Here is a 25,392-nt window from a genome sequence, read left to right on the forward strand (position 1 = left end):
TATATATATATATATATATATATATATATATATATATATATATATATATAATACATATATAAACCAGACACTTAATCTCAAGACCCTAAATTGCTATCTCAGCTTCCTTATTGATGTTTTTAAAAATAAGGGATAATATGAAAGTGTGTTTTGCATGACATTGTATGTACAGTGAGTGTAGTATTCATGCCTTCTCAAGGGCCGAGGAAAGACTGGAAGGAGGGAGAGAATTTGGAATTCAAAATAAAAACAAACATTAAATTAAACAGGGGGGGTGGGGTGGGTGTGAACCAGCTCCTTTGATTATAGATTTAGAGCCTGACTAGACCATCAGGGTCATCTCAGTGAAGCCCAGCCCAGAATGCTTGAAGGATTTCCAGGGGCAGCAGGATTTGTCCCGAGGTCCCCTGTCTCCAGGGGCTCCTAAAGCACAGTGCCTTCTGGAAGGCTTCCAGGCCCGAGGTCATATATCTTAATGCCACTGGCTCATTTTGGGGGCACTCCAAGCATCAAGCAAGTGCATTTTCTCACAGTGGTCCTAGAGACAGGCATGATTATCCTTCTTTGAGCAGGAATCACCTGGTTGGCTTTCTCCCCACCAAGCCTTAGTGAGGTAAAGGACATGTTCAGGGTCATGTAGGTTCTGTACAGGGCAGGGCTTCGATTCTTAACCAGGCTTTCAGACACAACATCCATCATTCTTTTCTGTGAGACCTGGGAGCTAGAAAGATGGCTGAGCCATCATTGGGCTGGTTCAGGGCCTTCCAGAGATTTCAAGTGCTGCCAGTGTAGACATAACTGTGAGTCAGCTGAATCTGGGGCCATACACAAAGGATAGAACTGTGTTTTGAGAACTGTAGGGAGGGGTGCAGTCAAGGAGGTGGCATTGGGCTGGGGAGAGGCCCTGTGGTTTGTGGACTGGAGGACTGGTCATGCTCAAGTCTTCGACACCTAATAGCCGCGTCCTGGTGGAGAATCAGCTAACCTCTCAGTGCCCTGGAGTCAGTGGGATGCTAAGTTACCAATGAGGTGCCACTCTACATCAGTGAGTGGCATTTGTACCCTGGGAGCTCCCCACCCTTATGAGATCATGGGTCTAGAGCAGCTTCTCTCTTAGTCTACTCCCCTTCCCTGGGCAGAAGCAGTAGAAGACAAATCCTGGCTAGGCTGGGGGTGGATGAGCAGGCTATTTGCACTGGGGTCTGACTAGCAGCCTCTTTGTGACCTTGGGCAATTCACATCTCCTGGGTTGTTACACAGTTAGTTTGGGTGAAATGTTGTGTGCAGTCCTTGGAGCTCTAATCATCAGTCCCCCAGGAGCCTCAGAAGCTTCTCTGAGGTTGTCTTCAGACCAATAAAACACAGCTTATTCTAAGCATCTAAGACCAAAGGAGAGGGATCTCTTGGAGCTCATGACTTCAAGGGAGGCCGCAGCCTCAAAAGACATATGTTCTTTGGTGCCCCTGTCACAGGCTCCTCTTGGGCACCTGTTTGGCTTGGTCCTGGCTGTGTGCTGGGGTCTGCATCCAGGTTTGGGTAGTGTCTGGGCACACAGTGAAAGGTTCCAGGTGACAGACATTGCCTCTGGTCTCTAGACAGTGCTTCTTCCTTAAGGAGAGAGAACTGGGCTCTGATACCACAGCAGGTATCAGAGCCATCTGAATTCTGGACTGGAGCAAATTATGGAACGAGGCATGGAACTGCTTCCCTCATCTGTAAAATGGGTACAATGTTACCCTTCTCCACAGAATCATGATCTAATTTGTGGGTAAGAAACACAGACAGTGGGTCTATTTCAGGCCCATTTTTCCCTTTGGGTGAAGAGAGCTCCATGCTAGGCCATGCTCAATGATCACCTGTAAGGTCACGGAAAGCAGAAGGAGTTTCCTTTTGATTTTGTACCCAGCATATGACCCAGAGTGAGTGCTTCCCTGGCCACAGTCCCTGGGGATTCACAGCTTAGGTTGAGGATGCTAGATTTGATGACCTTTATGGAACAGCCACTGAAATTTTAATGTTTTATTATCTATTAAATGGGGATGGTGGTATTTGAACATGGACCTCCCAGAATGATGGTGAAGAAAGTGCTTTCTGTCATTGGGCTCAGACAAATGACCCTTCACACTCTGACTGGGGCTGCTGTAGCTAATTCCTGAGGACTGCACCCCCTCAGGGAGAGGAAATAGGACAGCTTGAGTTTTCTGTGGGGCTTCCAGGGTCACCAAGCACTCTCTTCCCCCACCCTCACACCCTAGTGAGGTGGGTAGTGAAAGAGTGATCATTGTCTTTCACTTAGGACCAAGCTCACTCAGAGCTCAGTTGACTTGCCCAAGGCCACTCAGCCCCTCAGTGTGGGCAGTGGGCCTCCCAGTGACTTCATGCTCAGAGCACAGGCCTCAGTTCCCCTGCTGGCTCCTGGAGTGGAAGATGCTCTAACAATGTGGCTCTTTTCTTGGGTCCATTCAGCTCAAGAGGTGATTAAAGAGATAGAGGCATTTGATGGGCTGGAGGCCCTGCGTTTTGAAGGCAACACAGTGGGTGTGGAGGCTGCCAAAGTCATTGCCAAGGCCCTGGAGAAGAAATCAGAGCTTAAGGTGAGTGTATTTGATGCCCCCTAGAAAGGTTGGAGCTGAACAGGGCCTTGCCCCTTGCCCTCCTGCTGGGCCTTCCAGCCCCTGGGGCAATGTCATCTGACCTGCCAGGGTCCCCAGGATGTTCCTGGGTCTTGGCATCTGCCCTGTGTTGTCTCCCCAGTGAGAACGTGAACTCTTTGGGAATGGGCTGTCCCAATTGTCTTTTATGCCCTCAGTGCTTACATTGGGCTCAGAAGAGGCACTTGGTTCACATTCTTCCTCTTTCCTTCCCCCTTCTCCTCACTGCTGCTCCTTTGTATTCAGAGCCAGGAGCAAATGCCAGCTCTAAGCAGTGGAGGAACAGGGAAGGAGAGACTGATGTGGGGTCAAGGAGAGACCCTTTGCAGGTGCCTTGTAAAGAAAGGCCTTTCTCTCCCTGACCCAGTGAAGTGTCAGAGAGAACCTTGAGAGGGTGATGACCAGCTGTGCCCAGCTTTACCTGAAGAGGTCATGGCCAAGCAAACATTGGCAGCTGTGGCCCTGGGTTGTTTTGCTCACTTCTGGCCTGGGACGTTTCGTTCTTTGAGATGTTCTCATCAAAATAACAAGATCGTTGTTCCACCTGTGTGGCCTGGACTCACTGGGTTTGTCCTTCCAAAAAAAGGACTGGCCTGGACTATTAACTCCAGCCTGCCTAAGAGCATAGACCTCTAGAAATAAATAGATCCCACCCAAGAGTCCAGGTAGGCCCTGGAAGAAAGGAATCCTGAGCAATAACAGCCTCCCACACTGCCATGGGGAGTGCCTGCCCCCATCCATGGACTCTTCTTTCTCAGGGCAGCATTAGTCTAAGACCAAGAAAGGGTAAGCAGTTTCAAGGGAGAAAATGTTTAGGAACAACTGATTTGGCCCTGGAAGGGACCTTAGAGAAAGATTATTCTCCCTGGGATTAGCCCAGAGTCCCATAGGGAGTGAACTGTAGAACTGAGACTTGTGGGGAGGCTCCCTGGGCTCAGGAATGAATTGGGAGGACCTCAGGTCTCATTCCTCCTCTGTCCCCTACACCTGATGGGATTTGGGGGTCTTTCATTCCCAGGGCCTTTGGTAAGGTGAAGGGCTGGGCCCCTTAGTTTTTCAGCTAGGTCTTAGAGCCCTAAAGCCAGTGTTCTAGAAAAGGGCATATCCTCCCCTCCCAGTTCCTGATTTCAGTGAAATAGCAGGTCCAGTTCCTATCTGTCTTAATGAATGAGGAAATTAATGAATGAATAAAAGAACATTTTTTTAATCCCTTACTTTCTGCTGGCCCTATGCTGGACACTGGAGAGACAGAGGTTAAAGAATGAGTCTTATCTTTAGGAAGCTTGCATTCTAATAGGAAAGATGACATGCAGAGAGGAGAGGTGTTTAGGGAAGGGAGTTGAGATGGGCAGTGGGATGGCTGGATGCCCTGGAAGCTGATTCTCTCCTTTGGCACCAGACAAAGGGAAAGGACACATGGAAATATGGATTTTGCCCAAAGATTCCTGATAGGAACTGCTGAACACTTGAGCTGGAAAGAGCTTCAGATTGTTGGGGGTGAGCCTTGCTGGAGTAGGGTCACTCCCCTGCCATGGCTTCCAGGAGGGGAGCCTCACTAGGGGGTGGCTGGTTGGCTCTTACTCTGCCCTCTGTAGCTATGTACTTACCTTTAGTCTTCCTCCTTAGGGTTGGGGAGGAAGGGAGCAACTGTCACCTTGTTCTCCCTTCTAAACTTTTTTTTTGGCTAAGCTCGGGGTCGTCTGACCCTCTCGCCATCTTGTGTCTGCCTATTTGGACAGTGTTGTCAGTGGGTTTGTGAAATGGGAGGCTGGAACGTGGGCGCGAAATAGTCCAGGCATGGACCTGAATGCAGAGAGGCTGCCCCCTCTGTGGCTCTCTCACACCATTGGCTCCCCAGCCAGGTGCCTCTGGGCGACTGCACATTCCCTGTTCATGTCTGTGCCAGTGGCTAAGCTGCATCTCCCTGTTTGTGCTGCCCCTGAGGACTGGGGAGCAGCAGGCTCAAGGCTGATCTCCTCCTCCCTCACAGGAGGGGCCTCCACACACTCTGTGTGTCTGTTAGGGCTCAAGTGTGAGCCTAACCTGAGAGCAGGAGGCCACAGCACCCCAGCAGATTTAACTTTTTTTCTTTGTTTCTTTCCCTCCTCTCTTCCTAAGCGATGCCACTGGAGCGACATGTTCACTGGGAGGCTGAGGTCGGAGATTCCCCCTGCCTTGGTGAGTTGAGGGCCAGCACCGCTGCCATCACCTTCCACTGCTCGGAAGCCATCTCTTCTCTGAGCTATTACAGATACCTCGGGCGGTCAGGTGGGCAGGCCAGCCTCTCTGGTTGCTGGGCTGGACCAAAGTGAAAGGGGAGCAAGCAATATGACCGCCTGGGGGATTGGCAGTGGGTGCCAAGGGCTGGGAAGAGAAGACAGGGTAGGCTTGCCCTCAGAATCCATCTCTGACCAATGAGTCTGAAAGGGAGAGTCGGACATTATCTAAATTCCCAAGTTAGCAGACAATTGGCTAAACATTTACTAAGCCCCCACTGTGTGCAAGACTGGGCAGATACTCTTCTCCAGGGGCTTACAGTCTGAGGGGAAAGAGGCAGAGGAGGGAGTTGTAGGGCTGTAAGGTGGGAACTAAGGAAAGGTCCAGGCCAAGGACCATGAGACCTGGGGGTGGGGCTAGAGCAGGATGAATGGGAGTGACTTGGGGTGGGGGAGGCCTGAAGGCAGTTGGGATGCCAAGAGGGAATGTAGTTAATGAAGAGCACTCGAATCAGGGATGTAGGTAGGAATCCTGGAACAATATTACGCTGGAAAGGTTGGTCATAGCTGCCTGTGATGCTTGATTCTGTGTAATGAGGCTTCTCCAACTGATTTAGCTTTAAGGGATCAGGCCCCACCCAAGCTGGAGGGAGTGCTGCTGGGGGTAACAGGCCTTTGGGGGGTTTGTTGTATTTTTTTTTTCATTTAGTATATATTTTCTTTCTTTTTCACTTTTTCCCATACAGCTGAACAACACAAAAGGACAAACCCTTGTTACAAGTGTAGGGTATCCCAAAAATCTTAGTACTCTTTTAAGCTTTATATTGAAACTCTTAAATTTTATAGCTTATGAAAGACCCTTATTGCATAGTCAGGCTGCATCTAGCATAGTGGGTCTTGTTCTCATCTTGGGTCCTTGATGCATTGATTGGAATCATCAGACCTTTTAAAGTCATTTTTCTTCATGGTTGTTACTGTATAAATTATTCTCCTGCTATTTCACTCTGCATCAAATCATATAGATCTGCCCAGTTTCTCTGAAACCACATGATAGTCTGGTTTCATTACATTGTTACGCTGTAGTTTGTTCAGCCATTCCCCTATTGATAGACATCCCTTTAGCTTTCAGTTCTTTACTGTAACAAAAAGGGCTGCTATGAATATAAATATCTGTAAATATCTTTTTCCATATGGGTCCTTTTCCTCTTGACCTCTTTGTATTATAGACCAATAGACCCAAGTCAAATGTAGTGACTTTTTTTTTTTAAGCAATTGGGGTTAAGTAACTTGCTCAAGGTTACACGGCCAGGTGTTTCTGGGTGGGTGCTAAGTGTCTGAGCCCGGATTCGATACCCAGGTCATCCCGACACTGGCGCCGGTGCTCTTACTCGCTGTGCTACCTGGCTGCCCCAAATGTAGTGACTTTTAAGACATAGTTCCAAATTACTTTCTTGAATAGCTGTGCACACACATCCTAGTATGCCTTTTGTCCCCTCTAGCCCTCCATCATTTATCATTCTGTTTCATCTTCACCAGTCTAATGAGTGTGAGCTGGGGTCTCTGAGTAGCTTTAATGTACACCTCTCTAGGAATGGCTCTTGAACAACAGGTGTCTTTGACCTGCCAGCCATCAGTGTCCCTGGTTGCCTTCACACAACCTCTGGTCGTGATGTTACCGTTGGCAAAGCCCCACTTTCCCTGCCACCTCTCCCTGGTCCCCAAGCTTTCCTCCTTCCAGAGACAAGCCTGTACCAATGAGTACCCTGGGCTGAGCCTTGTTTTGTTTTTCTCCCAGAGCTTGTCCCATCAGTGACTTCCCATGTCTCTTTCATATTTGGTATGACCCTTTCCGCTAGCCCTTTCCTGCAGGAATGCTCAGGTCTCAGTCATCCTTAAAACCCTTTTCTTAAACCTCCTCCCATCCCTTCATGCTCCCCTTCCTCACTTCTGCCTCCCTTTCACTGCCAGACTCCCGGGCAGAATCCTGTACCGTCCACTCTGCTGCCACCTCACTTCTCAGCTCTTCGAAGACTGGCCTTCACACTTGGCAGATACGCTTCTCCAAAACATCCTTTTGCTGCCAAATTCAGTGACCGAGCAGCGTCTTAATCCGAATACTCTCTTCTCCCCTAGCTTCTGTCCAAACTCAGTCATTATAATCTCACAGCATTCAGTTTCAGTTATAACTTACTGTTCTTTCAGTTACATTGTTGTCATTGTGTAGATTGTTTTCCTGGTTCTGCTCATTTCACTTGGTATCTATTCATGTAAGTCTTTCCATGCTCCTCTGCATTCATAATTTCTTTATGATAGTATTTTCATGACAGTAAGTCTATTATGTTCAGAGCATATAATAGTATAATATTGATGTTGGTTTATTTTTTGTGGTTATATGTGTAGTTTTATTTTTTGAATGTTTATTTCTGCTTTGTTGGATGTCATGATTGCAGTTTCTCCTTTTTTGGATTCATTTGATGGAGAGTAAATTTTTTTCTAACCACTCAGTTTTATTCTTTGTATGTCTTTGTTTCTCAGATGAGTTTCTTATAGGCAACAGATTGTGGGATTTTGTTTTCACAGCCAATCTGTCACTTTTTTCATTTTAATCAGTTAGTTAATCCATTTACATTTAAAGTTACAAGTGCTTGGTTTATATTTTCCTCCATTTGTCTCTAAGAGCAGATATTTCCCCCCTCTTCCACTGTAAACATAGTACTCGCTCCCTCCAGTTACTTTAGCTTAATCTTTTTTAAGGTGACTCTGTTCCCACTGGTTCTTTTTCTTTTCCTTAAAAGATTGTTTTTGTTTTTTTGAGTTTCAAATTCTCTCCCTTCCTCAGGCCCCGCCCCATTTAGAAGGTAAGTAATCTGATATCTGTTACACATGTGGAGTCATACAAAACACATTCTAGGGGCGACTAGGTGATGCAGTGAATAGAGCACTGGCCCCGGAGTCAGTAGGACCTGAGTGCAAATTCGGCCTCAGACCCTTAACACTTAATAGTTGTGTGATCTTGGGCAAGTCACTTAACCCCAATTGCCCTGCCCTCCCCCCTCCCAAAAAAAAGTTAAAAAACAACATATTCTGTATTAACCACAATCCCCTCCCTGACCAGGAAAAAAATACAAGAAAAATGAAGTAAAAACCAGTAGGCTTCCACCTGCTCTTAGAGACCATCACTTCTCTCTCCATAGGTGGATTGCATTTTTTATCATGGGTCCTTCAGTATTGTCTGAGTCATCATGTTGGTCAGAGAAGCTAAGCCTTTCACAGTTAGTCATCACTACAATGTTGCCATTTCTGTGTAGATGTTCTGGTTCTGCTCATGCCCTTTGTAGTAGTTCATAGAACTCTTCCCACTGGTTCTTTTCCCCTCATCTCTGAGCCTCTTCCCTCCTATTTGTCACCCTTTCTCTTTTATAATTTTGGTTATTTGTTCCTTTTTCTTTCCTGTTTTCATCTGGTTAATTAATTCTTCCCCTTTCTCAAGTAGAATTTCCCTTCCTCTCTTCCCTTTCAAATTTGTCTTATTAGTTTTTTTTTTTTTTTTAAAGCAATTGGGGTTAAGTAATTTGCTCAAGGTTACACGGCCAGTTATTATTTCTGGGTGTGGTGCTGAGTATCTGAGCCTGGATTTGATCCAGGTCATCCTGTCACTGGAGCCGGTGCTCTTATACTCGCTGAGCCACCTGGCCGCCCCTAAGCAATTGGGGTTAAGTAACTTGCTCAAGGTTACACGGCCAGGTGTTTCTGTCTGAGCCCGGGATTCGATCTCCAGGTCTTCTCAACACTGGAGCCGGTGCTCTTACTCGCTGTGCTACCTGGCCGCCCCCTTATTAGTTTTTAAATTTTTATTTTTTATACCCTTTTCTGGAGAGGATTTCTCTCCCTCATTCTCTTTACTAACCATCCTCCCTCTCTGTCTGCTTTAGACCCTCATTCTTTGGTTCACCGCCCTTCTAGTTATTTAAATGCTTTCTGTTTTCTCTGTTCCTCATCAAATCAAAACTTCTGAGATACCCATTCCAGTACAGTTTCTACCACTGCTTTGTGGAGCTTCCTGCTCATCCTTTCTGCAGGTGATAGGACTACCCCATGGTAGACCCCACTTCCCATTTACTTCCCGATTATGCTATGTTCTACTGTCCTTTGCTTTCCCCATGTTCACCTTCTTTCCTAAATTGACTCAGAGTCTCCCTGGGTCCATGCCATCCTTCTCCCAGGCCTCATTTGCCCTCTGTAGCTCTCTCTTCCCAAAGCAAGATTAGTGATCTCTCTAAGCACCAGCTCCCCACAGAAAACACCCAACACAAGCTTCCCATTTTCCTTCACAGAATGAATCTCTTCACTTATAAGAACATTCATCAGTAGTTTCCTCTCCCTGCCTTCTCACTCACTGCCCTGCAGGTTCTCCTTTCCCTCATTCTGACCCTGGGCTTGACCAGCACACATCACCCACTTCCCTCTCCCCCTCCCATTCTGTAGTTTAGTCCGACATAAAACACTAAGTCACCTCTAGGTGGGGTACTTCCAGGTGCTTCAGACCTGCTTCTCCACCTGCCTTCTGCCTTCACCTCTGTCTCCTGGCATGCACAGTCTTTCTGCTGTCACTTTGTTGCTGTTACTGTCCTTGGCTGCTGCCTTTCTGTTGCCTGGGGTGTGTGAAAAGCAAATACTCTCTTCATACCTATTTTTTTCTAAGAATGTTTTGAATGCTTTTTTATTGTTGAGCAGCTGTCTTCTTTTCATTCATGATTGAACTCGGTTTTGTAGGCTAGATCACTTTGGGTTGCATGCTGAACTCTTGTTATGCTTCAGAACACACTTCCATTACTTCCTGCATTTTCTGATGGGTGCCAAATAATCTTGTGTTATTTTAGTTTCCTTTGCTTTTTATCTGAAAGTCTTTCTCCTGGTTGCTTGCAAAGTATGTTGTTTCTCAATTGCATTGTTAAATTTAACCACTGTGTGCCTTGGAGTCTGAAGCTTTTGCCTTCTTTTCTATAAGAAATCTATGGATTATTTTGATTGGTAACTTGGTTTTTTGTGTCCAGAAGTTCTGGGCAGTTTTATGTTTTATTTCTTACCTTATAAAGTGTTTAGGGTTTTTTTTATTTGTTATGTTCTTCTGGGAGTCCTATAATCCTTAGGATGTCTCTGTGCATCCTGTCTTCAGATCAGTGTGTTTTGCTTGCATGGAGGGCACGTTTTCTTTTAATGTTACTGCTTTCTACTTCTCTTCTTCCAGATTATCCTTTACTCCTATGTATTTTTATTCCCAGTCAGTTGTCCTCTCTTGTTTCTTTGATGAGACTTTCTAGTGTAGATGTAAGTATTTCTGTTCTGCCAATTACTTCTCCTGTAAATTCTGCTCTCACATTTCTCATTTTTCTTTCCAACCACTCAGGAACAAAATCCTTTGCCTCATCTGGTGCTGAATCTTTTTCCTTTCTTTTGCAGTATTTATGAAACCAGAACTCATTTACTAAATTTGGAGGCCTGTTAACGTTTTCCCTCTTGATTTATCTGCTTATGGTCAAGATCTTTTGAATTTTTTTCTTCCTGAGATCTTTGGTAATTTCATTCTTTTTTTCCCTTTACTTTTCCTGATTGCTCACTTTCTGACTCCATCTCCTCTGATGGCGGTTTCCTTGGGGGCTGGATCTCAAAGTGTCTCAACCTCCTCCTGTACTGGACAATTAATGGTTCACCAGCCTAGAACTCTGTCCCAAGTGACTTCTGGGAGGTTAGAACAGATCCCATTTGGGTGCTGGGTTCTTTCCTTTAGACCTCTAATCCATGTATCCTGTCCCATTCCCTCTAGTCCTCAGTTCTCTGGCCTAGCACAGTACAGTGCACTGTTGGGCTGCTGCTGTCACTGCCGCACTCCGAGGAGCCTGGGGTCAGGGGATAGAATTGAGCTTTATTCCAAGCCCAGATGCCTGTTGTCCTGCTGCATTCCCTCAGTCCCCCCACTCTCCTGCATCATGGGTTCTCTTGATCCCAGGAAATTTTTGCATTTTGGGGTGTGCATGGCACTGGAAAGAGGGCAGCTGGGGATGTCCTGTGGGTCAAGTCGGCTTGTGCAGTAGTGGGGAGGGGCATGGCACTGAGCCAAGGACTCTTAGGGTGGTGGGATCCCCTTTTACCACCTCCACCCCACCCCTGAGACTTTTTAGCAGAAACGTGGGCCATTCTCTCCTGATCCCTCGTGTGTTCTATAGATCTCCCTGGGGGAGGCCCTCATCACAGCTGGTGCACAGTTGGTGGAACTGGACCTGAGTGACAATGCCTTTGGGCCTGATGGCGTGCGGGGTTTTGAGGCCCTGCTCAAGAGCTCGGCTTGTTTCACACTGCAGGAATTGAAGCTTAACAACTGTGGTATGGGCATCGGTGGTGGCAAGGTAGGTGATGGCTCCCTCCCACAGGTGCACAGACCTGGGAAGAGCAGAGAAGTGCTCTGTGTGTTCTCTGTCTACATCGGGCAGTCCTGTCTGTGCTCAGGTGATTTCAGGGGAGCCCAGGGTTCTAACCAGGGCAGTGCATTGGTTGTGCCTGGAAGGCTGCCATTGGGTGGGAGAGGCCAGAAGCTCTCCGGGCCTGGGTGCGGCCGGCTCACTGAGCTAGCCCCTCTTTGACTGGCTCTCTGTCCCCTCTGGGGGGCTGTGCTGGGGGTGCAATAAGTCTAGGTTGTACTCTTTATAAGCTTCATTTGGGAAAGAGCAGGGGTGTCCATGGGTGGGAGGTAAGGGTGAGGGGCAACTGGGAAGAGATTCTAAAGGGTATGTTGAGCACAGAGTTTTAGAAAATCCTTCTGTCAGCAAGCATTTATTAAACCCTAACTGTATGCCTGGTATTGAGGATACAAGAAAAGGATGAAACAGGGTCACTGCTCTCAAGGAGCTCATAGTCTAATGGTGGGTGGGGGGTGGGGAGGGATTATGGTGGAATAAAGAAACTGAGTGGTTACATCCAGACAGTGATGGGTCTGGCAGTGTACATGGTTTGCAAGATAAACAAGGATCAAGGCTCTTGGTAGCTAAGGACCCAGAAGCTTGGTTTCTCCCAGTTCATTCACAGTTTGAAGGGAGTGAAAAATAGGACAGAGGAATGAAGGCTTCCCATTTCTTGGTGGCACAGGGATCTGGGACACATTTTGGGTGAGGGCCTGAGGGGTGTTATTGTACTTGAGTCACAGTGGGGACAGGAGGCACACTTGTGTGGTCTCCAAAATAAGGGACTTACATGGAGTTTGAAACTTTCACAAAATGGTGAGTAAAGGACAAAATAGAGTCCCTAATGCTTATTTTTTGTGTGATGCTGGCAGCAGCATGTAAATAACGGAGGGGGAGTCAGCACGTATACTAGATGGAAGGTAGTCTGAGAGAAGAAAGCACTAGCAGGGGGAACCTGGGAAGGCCTCTTGCCAGGGCAGGGTTTGAGCCAAATCTGGAGGAAAGCCTGGAAACTAGGAGTGGGGTGAAATGGGAGAATGTTCCAGGCAGAGGGCACAGCCAGGGCAAAGTCCCAGAGATGGGAGAGGTAGAGGAATAGCAAGCAGAGTGTAGATGGTAGGGTTAAAGAGTATAAGAAAGCAGAGAGGGGATGGGGAGGGAGGCGGCCTCACAGAAGATTCCATATTTGATCTCCTTATTAGAGAGGGGCATGGCGTAGCCAGAAATGAAGGATGAATGGGAGTGGGCAAAGACTTTGGGCTTGGAAACCAATTAGAGGCTGTTGGAGTGATCTAGGCAAGAGGTGAAAAGACCTCAGAAAACAGTCCAACTGCCTCATTTTACAAATGAGGAAACTGAGGCCCAGAGAGTAAGAGACTTGCTCAGAGGGACACAGCAAGTGCAGAATCAGAATGTGACCTGAAGTCCCCTGACTTTCTATCTGGGGCTGCTCTTTCCTCAGTCCCAGGTAAAGATAAGTGAGGTAGGAAGGCCCTGTCAGACCTCTCTCCCAGGCTGGCAAAGGGGGGAGGCCCCAGGACACCGTATTTCTCTTCTAGATCTTAGCAGCAGCTCTGACTGAATGCCACCGGAAATCCAGTGCCCTGGGCAAGCCGCTGGCCCTGAAGGTGTTCGTGGCTGGCAGAAACCGCTTGGAGAATGATGGTGCCACGGCCTTGGCTGAAGCGTTTGGGGTGAGTGATTCCTGCATAGAGGCTCAGGCTAGCCCCCACATCCTGGTCCTCTAAGTCATTTGAATGATCAGAAAACTGAAGGGCCTGGCTTGCACCCAGGCCCTGGGTTCCCAGACCTCGGGGAGGATACAGTTATCCACCAGGTGGGATGGAAGACGAGCCACTCACACCTGCCTTTAGGTTGCCCTGTGCCCATTTTACTAAGTGAGTCAGAAACATTTATTACATTGCCTGCTGTGAGCCCGGCCTTGGAGGTACCTGGGAGGAGAACCAGAGAGCAGGTGGTGGTCATGCCCTTCCCAGAAGCCCTGATGGTGCTGCCAGGACCAAGGCTGGAAAGTGGTGGTAGAGGTGGTGAGGTAGGGCTCTGGCCATCAGGGAGAGAGGCTACCCAACTCCTGGCCCAAAGCCAGGTTCCTGGCCGTGCACTGACTTTGGTAGCTCCAGGAAGATCCTCCGCATGTCAGCACCTACAAGATTCTCTTTCCACTTTGTCAGTTTACCCCTGCACTAGAGGGCCCTCCCCATCTTTCCTTTCCTTGCCTCTCACACAGATCATTGGGACCCTAGAGGAAATCCACATGCCTCAGAATGGGATCAACCACCCTGGGGTCACAGCACTTGCCCAGGCCTTCGCTGGCAACTCCCTGCTGAGAGTCATCAACTTGAACGACAACACTTTCACGGAGAAGGGGGCGGTGGCCATGGCTGAGGTGAGCCTGATGGTGGCCAGGCTATTCTGGGGCTTTCCTGTGATGCAGCAGCACCTGGGAGGCGCTGTGGGAGGTCATGAATGCCTCTTGCCCTCTTGGAACTAGAGGCCAGCCTGGGCTAAGATAGGGTTGCAAACCAAAGTGCCATGTGAGGTCCGAGGGTGAAGAAGACCAGTTACCCTTGACAGATCTTGACAGAGGAGGAAATAGTGGCCCAGAGTTTTCAGTTTGACCAGGGTCATTGAGTAGCTGGGTAGGGCTGATCAGAGGCTCCTGCCAGCCTTTGGTGGGCCTTGGGTCAGGGACTGGTGGCCTCTGCTTCCCTTTGCACCCACACTGTGTCTCATCTCTGGTCTGCAGACCTTGAAGATCCTGAGGCAGGTGGAGGTGATCAATTTTGGGGACTGTCTGGTCCGTTCCCGAGGGGCTGTGGCCATCGCTGAAGCTGTGAAGGAGGGGCTGCACAGACTGAAGGTGGGCCTGCTTTGTGGGTGCATCCCTACTTGGTTTTCTCAGGGGGCCACTGGACACACTGCCAGGGGGTCAGACCTGGGGCAGGGGAGACAGAAATTTGGTCTGATTCAGGGGAAATCCCCTTGACCTGATGGGAAGCATAAATGTTTGACACCCTCCTCATATGGCCTCAGGAGCTGAACTTGTCCTTCTGTGAAATCAAACGAGATGCTGCGCTGGCGATTGCAGAGGCCGTCGAAGACAAATCAGAACTGGAAAAATTGGATCTCAACGGTATGGGGGTGGGCCTGGTAGAATTTGGGGACATGCTCAGCCTTGAGGTCATCCTCCCCTGCAACACCCCTGGGGCTTGTGGCCTTGGAGCTCTAGCCCTTCCTCCTAAGTATTCTCACCATGGGTCCAGAACTGCTTGGGTTACTCTGGTCCTTATTCATCCCCCCTCTGCCACAGGGAATGCCTTGGGAGAGGAAGGCTGTGAGCAGCTTCAAGAGATCCTGGAAGGCTTCAGCATGGCCCACACTCTGGCCTCACTCAGGTGGAGGGCAGGGCCTAAGGGGTCCCTGTGGGCAAGGCCTAAGGAGTTAAGGGTTCCCAGGGGGCAGGGCTTAAGGTGTCCCTGGGGGGCTGGGCCTAAGCAGTTAAGGGCTCCCAGGGGATGCCAGGGCCCAAGGAGTTCCAGGGGGGGCAGGGCCTAAGGAGTTAAGGGTCCACAGGGGGCAGGGCCTAAGGGGTTAAAGGGTCCTCAGGGGGCAGGACTGGATAGGAATTGTCTGCCATCTCTGTAGTGATGATGAAGGGGATGATGAGGAAGAAGAGGAGGAGGAAGAGGAGGTTGAAGAGGAAGAGGAGGAGGAAGAGGAAGAGGAGGAGGAAGAGGAGGAGGAAGAAGAAGAGGAGGAGGAGCTTCAGCGAGGCCAAGGAGAAGAAGTGACTTCAACTCCCAAGAAGATCCTGGATACACATGTTGGGGTAATTTCCTGGTGGTTCAGGGGGAGGAGAGAAGGATGAGCTGGGGTCTGGCACATCAGAGGCTTGCCCTCAATGCTGTTTGTTGGTTGAGAGACCAGCTCGACATCTTGAGCAGCTGCTCCCTTTCTGTGAGGCCTCCCATCTTCTGGGGGAAATTGCCTTGGCTTTCTTGAGGTTTCCATTTCAGCTCTGGGGTGTCAGTGTTCTCCTGGTGGGTCCCCAGTTAGATGGCAGGGGGGTTGACAAGGGGCACATAGGGAATCTGGATTTGCAGGCCTCCTGGACCAAGCTTGAGCCGTAGGCCTGGGCAGGATAAGGGCCTGTGCATCCATGAGCCTGATAGCTGGCTCTCCCTAGTGAGACTAGGGCAAGAGAAAGAGAATGGAGGTTCGGCTAAGGAGATAAGCTGGGCATGCTGGAAATGTCAAGAACATTGTTAAGTTTAGCAGGAGCTACCTGGAGCCCAGGAGGGAGTGAGACCACCATATGGAAGAAGGGGGGGGGGGGGGTCAGGGCTGAAGCTGGGCTGCCATGGGGGCTGGAGGGGGCCCCACCCAGGTGGAGGCATCTGGGTGCCGGTCAAAGGCCAGACTGGGGCTTCTGCACCATCCACTGAGCACCTCAGCCACTCATCTTGGCCTGGCGGCCTCCACCTGTTTGTAGGAACCTGCTTCTGTTCTGTGTTCTCCATCCGACATTTCCACATTCCTCGCTTTCCCATCTCCAGAAAAGCTTCTGCGTCTTGGGCCCAAGAGCTCGCTGTTGATAGCCCAACAGGTAATGGGTCCTTGGCTTCCTGCCTGAGGCAAGGCTGAGCCATCCCAGTGTTGGGTGTCCTTCAGTTGTCCCCTCAGTGGGCTCCTGGCTTGCTCAGGGACATGTCTGGAAGGTAATGCAGCAGGGGAGGGCTGCTTCCCCTGACTTGTAGGTTCCCTCTGACCTTGCTGCCCTCAGTTCCATCAGAGAGAGCAGAGGGTCCTTCTCCTTACCCTGTGTGTCATTTGGGGTAATCACTGCCCTTTTTGGTTTCCTCATCTGTAGAATACAGCCAGGTGGGCCCCCTGGTCCCAGCTCTCAAGGCTATACTCCTGCCCTCAGGGAACTTACACTCTAGGAATACACATCTGCATTGCTAGAGCCCTGGCTGCTTTCAGGTTTCACCCAGTGGACTTGTCCCTCCCAGCCTCTGCCTGGCACAGGTGGTGTAGCAGAAGAGTCTTGGCCCAGCATGGGCAAGACCACGGGCTGTAAGGAAGGAGAAAGACTGAACTTGATGGTCTCCTTTTAGAGAATAGGATGCAGAAGAGGTCCCTTAGAGACCAGGAGCCCTGACTGGTGGCCCAGAGCCCTCAATGTCCCTCTTCCCTTTTAGACTGATACATCTGATCCAGAAAAGGTGGTTTCAGCTTTCCTGAAGGTCTCTTCTGTGTTCAAGGATGAGTTGGCAGTGAAGACAGCCGTTCAGGAGGCAGTGGGTAAGTGTGCCCCCAGCCTGGTGAATAGGCTGGTGTGTAGTGGTCAGCATCTGGCAGGCAGCCTGAGGCTGGTGTGCCTCAGGCCATACTCGCAGGCTCTGGCACTAGCTACCAGAACAGTTCCCAGCTCTGGTGCTTTGATGTTACAATCCTCATTCTTACACTCATTCTCTAGATGAGGAAGTTGAGACTTGAGTCCAAGGATAGCAAGTGTGGAAGCCAGAATTTGAGCCTCCACCTCTAGTGGTCTTTCCACAAGGCCCAGATGGGAAGTCTAGCTGGAGAAAAGAGGCACATGCCTTATTCCCGACTTCACGTGGCCCATGAGCAGGTACTGGGTGCCCCTGTCCCCATAGCACCCGTAGCCAGGAGACTCTGGGGCAGGGATAGGCCTGGAGTGAGCTGCTCACTGGGGACTCCTTCCATCAGTGCAGAGGAACCAGGCTTGAGCCTGACCAGGACGGGGAGTAGAGGGAGGCAGGGGTCAGCAGCATCTGTCGGACCTCAGGCAAGGCCTTTCTGGCCTTCTGGCCATGGAGCACTGGCTCCTTGGGCTAGCTCTGACCACGGCTGCTGCGGTTTGACAGGGGGAAAGGAAATCCCCAGAGAGCCAGCCAGCTGGCATTTGCTGGATGGCCTCCTGACTCCCAGCCCCTTATCCTGCCTGCCTCAAAGCTGGGTGGGATCGTTGTTGGAGGGGGTGCAGGGGACAGCTGTGTCAAGGAGACTAAATGCCAAGCGTTTATAGAGTGGAAGAGGAGCTTGAAGACCTTGAAAGATAGTGGGGCCAGTTAGGGGTGCCCATAGGGTCAGCAGGTAAGGCTTCCTCAGTAGCTGCCTGGATAGCGCCAACTCTACCACGTGCAGTGGGCAGGGCAGGATAAGAACTGTGACTCTGGAGCAGCCTTTGGCTGGGGTCATCGTCCTGTCACCCCTTCCTCTCCATGCCCCTTTCCTAGAGTCTTGCTCCTTTGCCCACCTGATCCTCATGCTTCCTCCTCTCCCTCTTCTGTGAGCTGCACTCAGTGCTCCTAGAGGCTTTGGGGGCCAAGGTTCCCCTGTGCTGGCCACATGTCCCAGCATGCCTCACATGCCCTTTGTCCTTCTCTGCCAGATGCCCTGATGAAGAAAGCCTTTGGTTCAGCCACCTTCAACTCCAATGCATTCATCACCAGGCTCTTAATCCACATGGGGCTTCTCAAGGTGAGGAGGGAGGAAGGTGTTAGGCCAGTCTTAGAAATGGGGAAGGGCAAGGCCCAGACAGGGTGGTTTATATTCTAACCAAGTGTTCATAGGCACAGTCCTTATTTTCGTGGACCTATCTTTAGATCCTTCCCTTCTAGTGAGGGGTCATGGGAGCCTGAGGACCCCTGCTTGGGGTGGGGAGGGCACTTGGCCTACCTCCCCACCCCGGTGTTTGCTGACAGGGTTTCCCCTCCCCATGAGTGTAAGGCTGGCCCTGGGTGGGGGGAATGGGCCATGGAAAGGGTGGAAAAGTCCTACCTTAGTCTGAGGAGGGGTGTCAGGTGCTCTCCAAGGTGCTCATGGACCAGACTGCTCCTGACCCTGTTGAACAATCAGCAGCAGCTTCTCTGGGGCTTCAGCAAAAAGATGTGCTGAGCCAGACAGTCTCTGGTGCTCTGGCAAGGCTAACCTTGCCCTCTGGTGTGACCTTTCCTACAGAGTGAGGACAAGATCAAGGCAATCCCCAATCTCTATGGCCCCCTGATGGCCCTCAATCACATGGCCCAGCAGGATTACTTCCCAAAGACCCTGACGCCCGTCCTCCTGGCCTTTGTGACCAAGTGAGTTTGGCTAGCCTGCTGCCCTGGGGCCTCTGGGGAGTTTGGGGGCAGGGTGGGGGTGCCGTGGTCTCAGAGCCTGTGCTCCTGGCCTTGGTGAACAAATAAGTCTGACTATCCTCCTGCCCTGGGGCCTGAGGGGTGGGGCTGGGAGGGTTTGAAGGCAGGGTGGGACTGCTTTGGTCTCAGAGCCTGTTCTCCTGGCCTTGGTGACTGAGTCCGGGGACAGGAGGAGGGATGTGTGGAGTGAGCTTAGGCAGTGGGGCAGGGGTCAAACAGTCTTCATTCCAGCTGTGGCCCCACAGTGCACACACCCTCTCCCCCCACCCCCACCTCTCCTGGGGCCTGGTTCTGTCCAGTCAAGGAAAGCCTCCCAGGTAGCCTGTGTAGCCAGACTTCAGAGGCACACCCTGAAGATTCAGGGGCCCAGGGTCTTCCAAGAGCAGAGATTAGGGAAATCCTCATCCACCAAATGGAAAACTGGCTCTGGGAACAGCTGCAGCCCCTATGAGCCCCCGAGGACTTGTTTGCTTTCTCACAGATCCTGGTTCTGTGGATGTCAGAGGTGGGAAGAGCAGGTTCCTAGATGACACTCTCCCTGGGGTGCTTAGCACCATGCTCTACCTGACAGCTCTATAGGAAGTGTTTGTTGGGTTGAATTTTAAGAACAAGGCCTGAGTAGTTAGACTGTGTAGACTCCTCCCTCCGGAGTCAGGTCTGGGCTCTCTGGCCTGAGGGTCATGGCAAGAACGCATTACCCATTTATGTTTCTAGGACCTTTGGGTTTACAAAGCCATCCCTCAGAAAGTAAGCCTGGCTAGCATGTTTATCCCCACTTTACAGATGAGGAAAATGAGGTTTGGGGGGAGAGTGATGGGCCCACATGTATGTGAGCCCTGGTGTCTCCTTCCTGCTTCAGAGTCCAGCCCTCATGTTGCTGGCTGCCCTCCCCCAAAGCACCTATCTCATGAGTGTATAGTCCAGGGGAATTGGCCCTCAGCTGGTGTACCTGTGTAGCATCCAGGGTAATGAGGCCCACAGGGCTGGCTGTCAGGACAGTTACCTCCTCCCCTTGCCAAGGGCCCTTCTCTCTCTCAGTGAAGAACCCCCTGAAGCCAGATTGTGAAGAACCTTGAATGCCACTGTATGATCCTCTGGGTGGGGACTTCTTAACCAGCATCCAACAACTGATTTTTAAAACAGTTTAAGAACTGTATTTCACTCTAATTGGTTTTCTTAGTATCCTCTGTAATGTTCCTGTGTATTTTGTGCATCTCCATGATGCCCCAGAGGTGAAGCTTCCCACTTCTCTGGTACCATCTAGTCTCTGCAAGATGTGTGTGTGTGCCAGACCTGGCCCTTGGGGAGAAGTGGGACTGGGAAGGGCAGAATGGGTCAGAAAGAGCACAGAAGAGGAAGAAGGAAGAGTTGATGAGAAGTGGCAGGTCCAGGACATGTCATAGACAAACATCGGAGGGAGTTTCTGGGCACCAGGCTGTAGGCAGGGTGTGGATGGCCAGGACAGGGAGGGGAAGCTCCCTTGGCCTAAGTGGGGCTTGAAGGTGGTGGTGCTTGGAAGGGGAGAAGGGATGGCTTCAAATGGACAAATATCTACTAAGCAGGGAGAGACTCAGTGCCAGGAGTCCCCAGCCCCAGGCAGGCCAGGTTGGGGCTTCTGTAAGTGAGAGGGCAGGAAGAAGGTGGAGGTGACAGGTTAGGCCTACAGTCGTATGTAGGAGAGCAGAGTTCAGGGGGCCAGGAGGTGGCAAACACAAGTAACTGGCAGGCTAGCATTTCAGTGCCAGGGAAAGAGAGACCAGTGTCATGGTTCCAGGCTCCTTGTGCAGCACCATAGAGGTGGGGGCGGTTAGGAAGGTCCACTGAGCCCATGTTGAGTTCAGGATGTCTACGTAATATCTTGTTATGTGAGCCTGGAGTTCAGGCAGAGGAGGTAGAGCCATAGGGATGGCTCCAGAGAGACATCTCTGTGAGCCCAGGACACTGGTCAGAATGTGGAGAGAAGACCCAGAACAGGCTTGGGAATATCCTCGGCTGGTGGTGGGACACAGGTGATAGCTTAGCAGCTCTGGCTCCTTTGGGCCTCAGGATAGGGTGTGCAGTTGAGGCCTGCTGAGGATCTCAGGCCTTCACACCTGCCCTGTGCCCTGGCTGCTCAGTCAAGGAGACACAATGGGCCAGCAGTCAGTGCAGGACTTGGTGTTGGAGGGCTCAGCCAGCCACAAGTAGGAGCGTGTCTGATCCAATGTGTAGATCCACTGTCTCCTGGATTTCCATCTGCCCTCACCTCTGATTTTACCTGTTTGACTATCTAGAGGCATCCCTGGCATCCAGGCCCTTGACCCTGGACCTGTTATGTGATCTCTCTGAAGTTTGGTTTCCTCATTTGTGAGATGGGGGGGCCAGGCTTGGAACTCCCCCTCCCCCCCAAGGGGTTGCTGTGAAACTCTTTTTAACCCTTAGGATGCTACAAAATTAGGAGTAGTTGTCTCATTCAGCGTTTGTCAGGGCCCCCGGCTGACCCAGGCCTGCCTGTGACTCTGGGGACAGTGGCCTTTGCCCTTCTCCTGCTTGGCTGCCAACAGTGGCTTCATTCAGTTCTCATCTCCTGTCATTAACTTCCCTTCATTCCTCCCTGTCTCTTGCAGGCCCAATCGGGCTCTGGAGTCCTGCTCCCTTGCCCGCCACAACCTCCTGCAAACCCTCCACCACGTCTAGTCGCTAAGAGGCCGGGCCTCTGCCATCGTCCCCCAACGAACTTTATGAACTGAGATCCCCTGCCCAGGCCCCAGAGGACGAGTGTGTGTGTCTGCCGTCACTTCCACTGAAAACCCCTTTCCCTGCCTTCCACCCTGGGACCCCTAGGGGAGGCTACTTTTGTGTGGTGTTTGTCCTCTCCCGACTAGTGCCCCAGTGCCCTGCCTGCCAGCCCGGGCTCCAGGCCCCGGGGTTTGTGGGCTTTTTCATGACGTCTGTTTTGAATCAGCTGCATTGGCCTGCGTCAGGGAGCTGGCCTTGGTCGCTTGCTTACATCCTGTCTACTCATGGAACTGGACAGTGACCCCTTCATTAAACTCTGTTCCCTGCCCTCTCACTGGCCGGCCTGGATCGCCCCTGGCCATTGCTGCCTGCTCTGGGTGCAGCACAGTATCTTGAGCTAGCTTGGGGAGCTCCTCGGCTGCTTCTGCTCACTAGGGATCTCTGGGACGGGGGAGCAGCCTGTCTGCCTCCCTGACTCTGCTGTCTAGAAGGGGTGCGGAGCCTAGTGTGGGGGTGGTGGCTTGGCAGAGGCAGACCTGGTGACCCCAGGGGAGGGGTGTGCCCACTCCTCCCTGTGGTAGCAGCAGTCTGCCTTCAGACCTTCTGCTTTATGGAAGGGAGCTGACGGGCTGGGATCTTCTGCTGTTGTGGGACCTGAGCTTGGCCCTTCAGCAGGGTGGTCTGGGAGAAGGAACCCTGTCCCCACCTGACCAAAATAAGGAGGGGCTTCTTGGGACTCTGAGCATTCTCACATCTCCTCTGCCTCCCCTAATGAAGGCAAGAGGTTTGAGCAAGGAGGGGTGTCCCTGATGCTCGTCTCCCCTCTAGCCTGGGTCTAGGGCCAGCCCCTGTGTTAGCCAGGCCCTAAGGGTACAGCTCCCCCGGGGCCCTGAGCGCTGCCATTTTCTTCTGGGCCTCAGTGGGTTCCAGGATGGGGCTGGGTAACCTTTTTTCTTGCCTTGCTGTGCATGGGCCCTACCTAGGGCTGCAGCCCAGGTTTCACAAATGGACCAAAACACTGAGGAGGGAGTTGAGGGACACTCCCAGATCACCCACCCACCCTTCCCTTTACCATAACTTATGTTAATCTTCTGTTCACTGGAAGTGTCCAAAGGGGGTCCAGGGAGCAGGCCTGGGCTCAGAGCATCTGTGGGGTCTGAGGCAGTCGGTGTGGAGGAGCTACTCTTGGCCTGTCTGGGCCGTGGTTTCCAAACCACTAGCTCTGGTTTGTGGACTGTGAGCACTGACAAAGGCTGCCGGGGAGGCTTGGAGCAGATGTTTGTCCAGCTTCTTGGGCCTTTGGCAGGCTTTAGCCAGTGTCCATAGGAGTGTGGGTGTGCTTGAGGGGATGGGGCGGTTGTTATCATGGTGAAGGGCCGGGTGACCTTGGTCACTGGCTGTTCTTCAGCAGCAGAAAGAGAGGGCCCTGCCCTGGTTGGTGTAAGCTGGAATAGGGCCAGTGAGAGGAATGGGAAGGAGGCAGGGCTGGCAGGGCTAGGATCCCTCTTTGGCTTCTTCAGCCACTTTCTTGCCTGTAGGTGTTCGTTCATCTCCAGACTTCTGTTCTCTGGCTGCTCGAAGGGGAGCTTAGGGCAGAGAGGTCTTAGACCAGTCCAGAAACCCCAAGGAGAGTCTGCAGCATCTGGTTGGGGTGGGAGGAGCATCTGGAAGAGCTACCCAACTGTGTGGGCCCAGGCTTTCTTCAGGGTCCTGGTGGGTCTAGGCTAGTGTGGCCTCAGAGCTGAGGAGGCCAGCTCTGCTAGGGCCTCCCCAGGGTGCCTTTGCCCCAGCACGCCACGCCGCTCTCATCTGTGTTGGTACTTGTGCTGATGTGTTAGTAACTGTCCTACCTGGGCCAGGGCTTAGGATAGCATACAGAATAAAGTGATGTGTTGCAGCCTGGCCTTGCCCTTTGACTGTAGAGGGAGGGGAGGTCTGGGGAGGGTCAGGAGGGGTGTCCTGGGCCAGGCCTGGGGCCTGAGTGGAAAACATAAGTTAGGATGAATGTCAGACCGGAGCACGGACTTTGAGTGACCAAGATGCTGATCAGTGGGTGGGTGGTTGTAGCAGCAAGCACCCCGGCTTCCCCAGGGTGTCTGCCCATACAGGTTCTTGGATCTGCTTTGATAAAGGAAAGCAACTCAAAATGGGTTAACAAGCTTATTTTAATCAGTCAGACATATATCGTTTACCTTGTTCAGGGGAAAAAGGTCAGCACCCCAAACTTCAAAATATACAGACAGAATTATCAAGACATTAACAGATCAAGTAGACAGCTTTCCAAACTGTCCAACCATTACATCCATACCCAGTCAACATCTGGGTTTCTACATCTGGGTTTTTCAAAGCCGGGGGACTCTCAACAATGGCTTCCCAGAATTCAGATCAAATCACAGAACACTTCTCAAAGTGAGTCCCAAAACAAAGCTACACATCAGGGCTTATATAGCCTTCTCCTGGCTCAGAGAATGTAACAACCTTATTGACTCACTGGCCAATCAAGAAGTATCTACTGAAAAACAAGCCTCCCTCCCCAGGCTTCAGGTGCATTTTAGCCTAGGGGCAGGGAAGATCTTCCAAATTTGCATTCCCATTACAGTGGTCCAGTGGGAGACCATCAGCATGGGGCAAAGAACTCTGGGTCTGGAACAAATGAACATTTATCATGCACCTGCTGTGTGTCCTGCCTTCCAGTAGCTGGAGCCAAGTGGGGGCGAGGCCACCAAGTCTGGAAAGTGCAGGAGCGGCACTGTGGTGGGGAGAAGCCATCTGGCCACCACATCAGAGGGGTTGGGGGGAGGACCATTTGGGGAACATTCTCCTGACTTAGTTTACTGATTTCATTGGTATGGGGGAGGGGCTTGGTTCCCACTGTGATAATTGCTTCCACTAAGACAGATATGCGGCTAGTTTCTAATCTGAGGTTTAGGAATCATTTAGGGCACTGTGGACTCAGGATTTCCCCAGGATCACAAAGTTAGGACGTGTCCAAGGTAGGCCCCGAGACCTGGTCTTCCATGTTCTGATGAGTCTAACTTCGACATTTTCAGAGTGGACAAGGAAGCATTTGCCTAGTAATTACAGCATGACATCAAATTTCTCCAGGGAATGTTTGACCTGGGAAGACCCACTCAGATCAAGGCAGGAAGCATGGAAGGGCCTGCATTGGAGCGAAGAGGTTCCATCTGGACCTCGGCTGCCATTTTAGAGATGGGGTTGCTGGGGGAGCTGAGGGAAGCAGGTAGAAGGTCACCTGCCCTAAGGAGCAGGGCTGGGACTCGCTGCATCCCAAGCTAGCCCAGGCCTTGTTGCTGACCGTAACACATGCCCTGCGCCTTTGTTCATGTCATTTCCATCTCCTAGGATTCCATTAAATCTGACAAGCATTATGTGCCAGCTGTATACTGGGTGCTGTAGTAGGTACTAGGGATGCAAACCCAAGACATTCCCAGCCCACAAGGAGTGCAGCTTCCTCTGCAAGAAGCCAAGGCCCAGAGGGTCTTTGGCAGGCTCCCCCAGCCTTCACTGCCTGCTCTACTCTTGGAGAACTGGCTTTGGTGAGCCAGAGGGTGCCTTCTGCACGGCACTTGAGCTCTCCAAGGCAACTTTCCATATTAACCAATTCTTGTTCCCAGAGGGAAACTTTTTGGGGGCTGGGAGGGGAGGCAGTCAGGGTTAACTAACTTGTCCAGGGTGAGTGGATTTGAACTCGGTCTTCCTGACTTTGGGGCTGGTGCTCTATCCATAGTACCACCTAGCTGCTGCTTGAGGAAAACCTGTGAAACATTGCCTTCCTGCCTGGACCATATGCCCTGCTGTACAGCCCATGGGGCTGGCTGCTGTAGAAATCCTTAGAAATGGCCCTCCAGCTCAATCTCATTTAGTATGTGGGGAAACAGAGGCCTGTTTTGGCCCAGGTAAATAGGGATTTCTCCAGTGTGTGTGTGCCAGGCTGACTCAATGAACACCCATTTACATTTCTAGCATGTGAAGGTTTACAGAGCTCTTTGGGAGGTCCCACATAGACAAATGTACCTGTAGTGGCCCTTTCTGTGGGGGCAAAGACCTCGAAATGGGGAAGGCCCATCACCTGGGGAATAGCTGGCCAGCCTGTGACAAAGAAAGGTCATGGCGCCTAAGAAGAAATCGGGAAGGTGGGAAGACT

At 51.1% G+C, this 25,392-nt stretch overlaps 1 protein-coding gene across 9 annotated transcripts in view; it reads left to right on the forward strand.

The window, feature by feature from the left end:
* The window catches only part of RANGAP1 (Ran GTPase activating protein 1), a 228,733-nt gene extending 205,604 nt beyond the window's left edge, over positions 1-23,129 (forward strand). For 8 of the 9 annotated variants that reach the window (XM_069099449.1, XM_069099456.1, XM_069099454.1 and 5 more), the window contains 14 exons: positions 2,467-2,594; positions 4,770-4,829; positions 11,092-11,271; positions 12,882-13,016; positions 13,571-13,729; positions 14,090-14,203; positions 14,377-14,476; positions 14,654-14,738; positions 14,989-15,172; positions 15,836-15,949; positions 16,545-16,647; positions 17,762-17,850; positions 18,331-18,452; positions 21,116-23,129. In XM_069099449.1, coding sequence (XP_068955550.1) covers positions 2,467-2,594; positions 4,770-4,829; positions 11,092-11,271; positions 12,882-13,016; positions 13,571-13,729; positions 14,090-14,203; positions 14,377-14,476; positions 14,654-14,738; positions 14,989-15,172; positions 15,836-15,949; positions 16,545-16,647; positions 17,762-17,850; positions 18,331-18,452; positions 21,116-21,185 — 1,643 coding nt within the window. In that variant the 3' untranslated portion in view covers positions 21,186-23,129. The remainder of the gene's footprint in view (positions 1-2,466; positions 2,595-4,769; positions 4,830-11,091; positions 11,272-12,881; positions 13,017-13,570; positions 13,730-14,089; positions 14,204-14,376; positions 14,477-14,653; positions 14,739-14,988; positions 15,173-15,835; positions 15,950-16,544; positions 16,648-17,761; positions 17,851-18,330; positions 18,453-21,115) is intronic. The other variant, XM_069099455.1, reaches the window with a different exon arrangement.
* The last annotated feature ends 2,263 nt before the right edge of the window (positions 23,130-25,392 follow it).

This window comes from Petaurus breviceps, unplaced genomic scaffold (assembly GCF_028583685.1).
Source record: "Petaurus breviceps papuanus isolate PSGF00001 unplaced genomic scaffold, PetGlider_PUasm1.0 379, whole genome shotgun sequence".
NCBI classification, from domain to species: domain Eukaryota; kingdom Metazoa; phylum Chordata; class Mammalia; order Diprotodontia; family Petauridae; genus Petaurus; species Petaurus breviceps.